The sequence below is a fragment of the Pteropus vampyrus genome, unplaced genomic scaffold (assembly GCF_000151845.1).
Source record: "Pteropus vampyrus isolate Shadow unplaced genomic scaffold, Pvam_2.0 Scaffold38, whole genome shotgun sequence".
Taxonomy (NCBI): domain Eukaryota; kingdom Metazoa; phylum Chordata; class Mammalia; order Chiroptera; family Pteropodidae; genus Pteropus; species Pteropus vampyrus.
Window position 1 is genome coordinate 8972854 of NW_011888819.1, and position 8842 is coordinate 8981695.

The 8842-nt window shown below is 32.8% G+C and overlaps 1 protein-coding gene across 1 annotated transcript in view; it reads left to right on the forward strand.

Moving 5' to 3' along the window:
• The window catches only part of TMPRSS15 (transmembrane protease, serine 15), a 116018-nt gene that overhangs the window by 49969 nt on the left and 57207 nt on the right, over positions 1–8842 (forward strand). Inside the window, 2 exon segments of the mRNA XM_011358244.1 lie at positions 6359–6464; positions 6759–6909. Of these exon segments, the coding sequence (XP_011356546.1) occupies positions 6359–6464; positions 6759–6909 (257 nt within the window).

An 8842-nucleotide genomic window follows, 5' to 3' on the forward strand; every position in this document is an offset into this window, starting at 1 on the left:
GTCTTCATTATCTTTGAATTCTTAGTGCATTTTCACTGCCTAAATCTAATTAATACATATGTAAAACTATTCTTGAATATATGAATGAATATCCACAACCTTGACTCAATAAGTCTTTTATGAATGAGTGATTGACTGAATGAAATTGCTTATAACATAAAAATAATTTGAGCACATGTCATGTATTATTAATGGTTACTTCTTTTACAAAGGTCAATATTCTCATTTTTATAACCTGAAAAGTAAATGGCTGACTTATGTCAACTGTGAATTACATCTAGTAAAAGGATATTAAAGAATTATTTTTTTCATGGTAGAAATGTATCTAATCCATATTCTTTAAACAATGACACTCCTAGAATAACAAAATATGATTCATCACACTACTTTATCTTGATCAAAATATTTCTTAATAAAAAGTGACTACTTTTAATCTATTTCCACACGCATCACTAAGATGATACTTCCATTCAAGAAGTATTTTTTGAGCCCCATACCCTATTCAAGGCATTCAAAATATATCTGTGAACAAAAGAAACCAGACTTTCAGCTCTCATGAAACACACATTCTAGCAAAGAAAAAAAAGAACAATAATGCATGACAAGTAATTACATTTTGGGAGTAGGTTAAATGTCAATGAGTACTCTGGGAAAATATAGAGCTTGGTAAAGGCAATGGAGAAGGCAGGTGTGTGGTGCCATTGCAAATTAAAATAAGGTGATCAGGTCAGGGCTCACTGAAAAAGTAACATTTGAATCAAAACTTGAAAAGATTGAAGGAATTAGAAAGATATTATTCCAGACAGAGGGAATAAGCAGGGCAAAGACTCTGAAGGGAGCATACCTGACCTATTTGAAGAAAAGCCAGGAGGCCAGCATGGCTACAGTAGTGTAAATAGAGCCAGTAGGGTCCAGATCATAATGGGTCTTCTGTGGCTTTGGCTTTTTTTCTCAGTGAAATGAGGAGTTATGAAAGGTGCTTGAGCATAGGTGTGATAGGATTCACACTGACTGGTAGAATAGTTTGTGGAAGGGCAAGGGTGTTGTCACAGAGACCAGCGGAAGGCTTTTCCCTAACTCAGAAAAGAGATCATCAAACTGTCAGGTCAGTGGGAGCAAATGTGGTGAGAAGAAGGTCAGAGTCTGTGTATAATGTTAAAGTTAACAGGATCCTGCTAAATTAGTTAACAGTGTAACCCTACAAACGAAAAAATATATTCTGTGTAGATGGTTGATCCCATTAAACCAAACATGTTTAGTACTGAAAATTATGACATCCATAGTCTCATACATAATTAATTTTCTTTGAATAAATTATTTCTCAGGGCCGATCCTCTATGGATAAATTTGTTATCTATACAGCTGAAGACTAACCCCAAAGTGAAAATCACCCTGACCCTCTAAAGAAGCCTGGCCTAAAACAGTCACATAATTTGACCACTTTTTTACTATTAAAAAAAATCTACCACACTTGGACAAGAGTAGTTAGAGGAAAGTGCAAAAAGCATTTATAGCTCCTCACAATGACAGACACCTTTTCTGTAGTTGAAATCTTTGATGTTCAAATTATCATTTTTCTACTTTTATGTCATCAGATTAATGGATAAAATAATTTCACTGATATTTGAAAGACATAAGTACATTACAGGAGAGAAATGGTTTCAGCTTGCCATCAGATTAAATAACTAACGAGATAAGATAAAACTGACCAAAGTGAAACAGGTTGAATGTCAGGTAAAGGTTTGAAATAGCTGAGTCAGAAATGGAGTCTCAGGAGAAAGTGTGTATGTAGCAAGACTTATTTAAAGTGAGGCAAGTCAGAGCAGATCAGAGCCCACCAAAGGCAGCAGTGTAATGAGAATGGATGATGGGGTTTAATAGGTCTTCTCCAATTCTCATATCGGCAATTTCATAATCTACCAGTCATTCCCCACCCCAGGGCATTTTTCTTCCAACCTGCTTTTTTATGTCAGAACATCCTACCTCTGAATTGGAAGAGGATTAAATCTCTCCTGCTGTTCCTTTTATCCATGCAGAGTTGTTTTGGTTTTTTTGTTTTTGTTTTTGTTTTTGTTTTTGTTCTTTGCCTTCACTTTAAATGACAGGAAAGTCTAACTCAAACAGATAAACTTTGAATTAACATTGCTTTTAGAAAGAATATCTAAGGCCCTTCCTTTCTGAGTTCTGAAGAACTTTGTCCTAGTGAAGCACTCGCTCCTAAATCTGTCAATGCTCAGACTTTCTCTGTACCTCTTAGAAGCAAAGGGAGTTAGTTGGTGGAAATGGTCGCACTGATTTCGGGCAGCATCTTGGTGTGCTCAGAAGTGGCCCATTTGTTCACAATGGTCAGGGAAAATGAGGTTAGTAATCTGTGAAAACTTCAGAAGTGCAGAGGTCGCAAAAGGGCTATACAGACCAAAGAAAGCACTTCTTTATCGGCCTTTCTCAATGAAATCATAGTTGTTTCTAATGCTTAGAGGTTAGCATGGTATAATCGTAAAGATCATTAAAATAGATACCCTGAAGTCTTAGCTAGCTTTAAATCTTAGCTCTGCCATTTAAACAAATTACCTTTCCTCTCCCTGTGCCTCAGCTTCCTCATCTGAAAAGTGGGGTTGATGATAATAGGACCTGACTTTACAGGCATGTTATGAACATTAAGTTGATTATTATGTTTTTGAAAAATAGAAAAATACCTGGCACATGAAAAGTACTATATAAATTTTAGTATTATAATGATTTTCTTTTCATGGCACAAGTAGTCCACAGACACAAATTGGCTGTAGTACTGTTCTAAGTAGTATGCTGGGGAGGAAAATAGTTATATTGCTCAATTTTAAAAATATATATTAAGTCTTTAGATATCTGCATTTCATTTAATGTGCAAACTCTTTATAAAATAACCACCTCTAGTGTTTTCTAAATAGTTGTCTTTATTTCCTTATGTTTCTTGTGATATCGAATTTTAGAAAATAATCTTACTTTTCAATATTGACAGAATCTGAATTTGGTTGATTCTCCAATCTAAAACTTTCAATATTTATCTACTTACAAAGTGATTTATCTCAGCCTATTTTCTTCTTGAGAAGGGATCTCCAAGTTTCCAGAGAGTTCTACTGTCTCTCCAGTTGCTCTGTCTCTGCATCAGCATCAGCGCATACCCAGCACTTTTACTCCTTAATTGGGATCCTGGATGTAGGGAGGTTAGGTTCAGCTCATGGAGAAATACGCAGAAAGAAGGAAGTTGTAAGAAAACCTAATGGCTCAAGAAAGAGGTTTATTCAGTGTGCTTAAATTAATTAAATGTATTCAATTTTCTGGGTTTTAAGCTGACCCTGAGGTTAATTATGAGAGCTCTCGAAGACATTTAAAGATAGTTGAAGGATTTTAAAAGAAATTATCATTTGACTGTATAAATTTCCATATGGTTTTGGAAAATATCTATGTAATGATTCCTTTTGTATAGTACTTTAATAAATTTAAAAATGAGAAAGCAAGCCAAATTAGTGTAACATGAATATATATAGTATAACATGAAACAAAATTCAGCTAATCCATATAGAGAATTCAAAAGAGAACTAAGTATCTTTTTCCTAAAGTTCTAGCAAGTTTAAAAAGTCACATATGGACATAAATATTATGCACAACAAAATTTATAAGTAACATCAGAGAAGTACACTTGCGACTGAGAATTCTAATTGGGAAGACCAAGAGAGGTTTTTCCAAAGGAGACGGCAATTTGATTTAAATGACCTCAAAAAATTAGTAAGATTTGACAGGTACAATTGGAAGAGAAAGTGGAAGGACAGGAAAACAGAAAAAAAACAGTTATAAAATTTCTGGGTGTTAAAAAATTAAAACAATCTACTTTATAGAAATGCTGCATATAAATAAAGAAATTATAAGAACTATGACTAAAATATGATATTTGAGTCATAGTACAGAAAACTCAAATATCAGAGTGAATTTGTACTTGGTTAATAGGAAATAAATAGACGGTAAAAGATATTGAATAAGGGACCAATTAGATTGCACAGAAAGCAGCATTATTAAGCAGTGATGTAGGTAATGAAATATTCTCATGGAGAGTTAGAGAACTAAGACAAAAACACACTTGGAAATGCATAGTAAGCATGATGGTCTGACTTAAATCATTGTCCCAAGTGTTATGATGTTCTTACCCTCCTCCACCTGGTGAGAAATTTCCATAAAAATACTGTGTGAACTTCTGGTTTCCATACTCTGAGTTGAACCAACTGCAGTGGGCCCAGGAGGCAAAATTAGAAACAATAGGTGCACGATAACTTACTCTTAAAAAATAAAAGTTTTTGAATTATGTTAATTAAAATGGAATGGGCTGCCTCAAAATGCAGTGATTCCTGCCGCATCTGACCTGTGTTAGAAAGAGGTTGAGTGCCCCCTATAGGCAAAGCATTACAGATGAAATTGAATGACAATTGGATAGCTAAGTAAATTTTTTTTTGTAAACTAGAATTCTCTACTATTAAAATTCATAATTTTGTAAAGAATTTCTTTTATTTACTAACTTGTTAAAAAGAATTTAGCTGGTATCATAGAAATATTAATATAATATTTTATTTTACTAAATTTCAAAATATGCAATTCTATATATTTACTATATTGTATTTTTTAATTTATTATGCAAATTCATAAGGTACTATAGTTCACATAATTATGTTTTATCTGGACAATGATACAAAACTCATAACATCATGATACCCTCCTTAACAAACTAAAAACTCCTAATTAATATGTTACTGCTTAATGAGTAAAGAATAGATTAAAAATATTTCACATTATAACAAATTGACTATGAACATGGCCAAACATTAAAAAGGGCATGATGTGTGTTTATGTTATATAATTGCAGCTAACTAGAACTATTTCTAAATAGGCTAGTCATTTCAGTACTTACTTGTGGCATTCAGTGGAATTTTAATTATTTCCTCCTCAACTACATTCTAAGTGACTAAAAGGTCAACTCAAAAGGAATTTGGAGTTGGGCATTTAGAGTGAATTGTTGAATACTTCCTCTGTATCCATGCTATTTTTTTCAGTAAGTTGAATAATTAAGCATTAACTATATAGCTAAAATAAATACTCATGAAACATTACAGCATTATATAAAATATAACTAATGTGTTAATAATATAAATGTTAAACATGTATTCTTTTCTATTTTATGTTTTGTAATCTAGATCCAAAGAATGTGCATATATTATATTTATTAAGATATTTAACCATGATTTCACCTTGATAAAAATACTCATTTATTCTGAATAATTTTTGCCTCACTGATCTAAATGTGCTTTAATACATCTATTGGCAGTTCTACTAGCACTTTTCTTCATGTCTTTGTCTATTATAAATAAGTTTCAATTTTATGTGCAGCATTGCCTATAAAAATTCTGTCAGAAAGCACAAGAAATAAGATGCTTGATTTCAAATAAATTCTAAATTTTAGCATTTCATAAAGAATTACATTTCAGTAAAATTAGATTTATCTAATATTTCATTTGCTTTTTATCATATTTTGTTATATGATTCTTATTTCTTGTCATAATGTATGAGCTGCAAACTAAGAATAAAAAACTTCAATTCTCTTAAGGAAATGTTCAAAATGTTCTCCCCAATAACTCTTCCCACACTTTAAATGACTCAACTCATTGGTTGCAATAATGAATTACAGACCAGAGCGCACTTTATTCAGTAGCTTCAGCTATTTAGAAAGATTTTTTTGTGGATTAACATGCTAATTGCTCCTCTGTAATCTAATTAGTTATCATTCAAAGGAATATGGAAAATGAAACAATTATAAAATTAGATAACTTCCCATTTAGAGAAATCCAGTATCATCAATCGGATAAAAAAAAAAAAAGGATGGTCTTTGAAACTTTCAAACCTATATTTAAATTGCCTGTATCATGAGTTATCCCACCAGTATATCTAAATACCTTCAGGGACTGACTGTCTCTAAAGAGCAAATTAATCAAAACATCTAATAAATGAGAATTAAAGTGGTATTTGGACATGATAATATGATGCAATAATCATGAGGACTCAATAATAAGTCAGATTTTGATATATTCCTAGTTGTGCTCCAGTTCAAGATTCTTGTTTTATAAACTGGGAGGTCTAGAGTCGAAAAGTGATTTTTCCTAAATAACAATTTGTTCTCCCAAATACAGTGCCTTCTGGGTTTCAGTCTAGTGTCCTTTTCACTCTACCTAAATACAATTTCTCATATTTCCATCTTACAGTTCCTGCTAATGAATATGTTACATAATGAAAGTGCTGATATTTAAGTGAAGTGAAAACCTTTTTGTTGTTTTTACAGGATTTTACATTTCCACCCCAACTGGACCAGGAGGGAGACAAGAAAGAGTACAGCTTTTAAGTCTCCCTCTGGACCCCACTTTGGAACCAGTCTGCCTTAGTTTCTGGTATGTTGTACACACACGTTAAATACCATATTATTTAATGAGCAACATTGCCTTTCTCATGTTGCAAGGCTCAGATTTCATTAAGATGTTATCTCAGCTTTTAAGGAATTCGACATTACTTTTCTAATTGATAAAGAAATAAAATGCCAGGTGATTCTCACCCCTTCTCTAGCAACTCCCTCACCAAAGGGAAAAGGGGTTATTTCAAAAACAGTAAAGAATTTGGAAGAACTCCAAAATGCATTTATTCTAACGTGGTAGGAATTTATTTATTTTTTCTTGTTTCCAAACTAGGTACTACATGTATGGTGAAAATGTCTATAAATTAAGCATTAACATCAGCAGTGACCAAAACATGGAGAAGATAATTTTTCAAAAAGAAGGAAATTATGGAAAAAATTGGAATTATGGACAAGTAACAATAAATGAAACAGTAGAATTTAAGGTTGGCAAATACTTTGTGTGTCATAATCATATATTTTTATTCTAAAAATGGTTATACAATTACAGTTAATGATGATATAATGAAAAAAAATTATTTATTTTCTGAATATAGCCCAGTCATTTTCTCTACTTTTTTAATCTACCTTTTTCTCTTTTTAAAATCTTTTAGTACCTCTATTTTTATTTATTTAATAACTTATTAAAAAACTACTAATGAGGAATGATTTACTTCAGGAAAGTATTGTTTATAATGAGCCATAGAATCCATGAAAACCTTGTAGAATATTTCAACTTTCTTCAGCAATTTTCTAGCACAAGTTAATCTTGTCTTCCTGTGCCCCTGCCACAGGACTTCCAACTTCTTACAAATACCACCTAGATCAGCTCTGCAATTTTCTAAGAAATATCCTTGCCTCTTAGAAGATCGGCGCCTACCAGTATCCAACCAATCTGCCCCACTCTGACTTAATCTCCATATATTTCCTAAAAAAATTTTATCAGCTGTGTCATTGGAAGTCTCTGATCATTTATTTCACATTAGGGTGAATTAATTTTTCAGATAATGGTTTAATGTGTACTCTTCCTAAGGGTGTTTACAATTAAAATATAGGATAAAATAGGTGAATAGTTTAACCAAATTAACAATGTCTTCATTGGATAATTTCAGACAAGAAGGTATAATTTTCAGAAGATGTATTATTTGGACAAACATTGTTATCAGTGAAGGCTTCAGTTCTTTCCCGGTACTTGTTATAAGGCAGGCAATAATCAACGACCCTCATCTGTATTTCTCACATCTTTCTTTCATTTTTCCTTTTTTTCTTTTTTCTGGGTCTGTCCTTAAGTTCTGTGAAGTTTTTTTCTCCACCTTTATTTGTTTTCTGTTAATACAAAGAAGAGTAAAGGAAAATAGAACATTCAGGGAACAAAGAGATAGCAGAAACAGGGACATAAGTATTGCAGTGACTAAATCTGGCTCAAGTCACTGAACAGGTTTTGTTTTGTTTTGTTTTGTTTTGTTTTGTTTTGTTTTGTCATAAAATCAGCACAACTTTTCTTCAAAGTTAGCTCATCAGAGTGAAAGCGTCAAGTTCTAAAAATATTTTCACTTTGGTTTTGCCACTTTGTTCTAAAATCTTGAACAAATCACATTAGTTCCTTTGAAATTCAGCTTGTGTATTCATGAAAGAGAAAAAGTAATGCATATTTGGAATAGTCCCTGGTGTGAAGCACGTGGAATGATGGTACAAATGAGTGAATCAATGACTACACAATAATGTTGCAAAAATTAAATGAGACAATGTATAACATGTGCATAGCATAGCAATTAATGTATAGCAGATATTCAGTTTCTGTCTTTTCTCTCATACATAGGCGAGAATTCAAGAAAGTCCCGCTAAAAATACCCACTGTCCAGAAGAACCTAATATAATTTGTATGACCACTGAGCCTTTCTCTCAAGTCTGGGTCTGTGTTCTCTGGGCATCACCCTCACACAGTATCCTATACCAGCTTCCTGGGTGAATTACAGCTGGAACTAGCTGGCCCTGAATGATCACATTGTACTCAAGTTTTCTCTAGTCCCCTTCTTCTCCAATTCAAATAATTTAATCAGTGTATCTTCTCTTCGGGACATATGCTCTAAGAAGGCAGATACCTACTTGGATTTCGAATATCGTTGGAGAAGAATCTGGGAGAAGTTTGTTCTTCCCTGCCAGACAATATATCTGTATGACAGAGTACAGTAGAATAAAACAGAGAGAAACTGTGACAATATTACCTGACTAAGAAGGAAGATACTACTGAAAATTTAGACTAATATGAACACAGAATAAGAGAGTTGGGCTCAGCAGAAGGACCTTGAATAACATAATCCATCAGCGTTTCCCTATGCAGTAATTTGTCCTTGGGTATTTGGAGATGTCAGGGTTGAC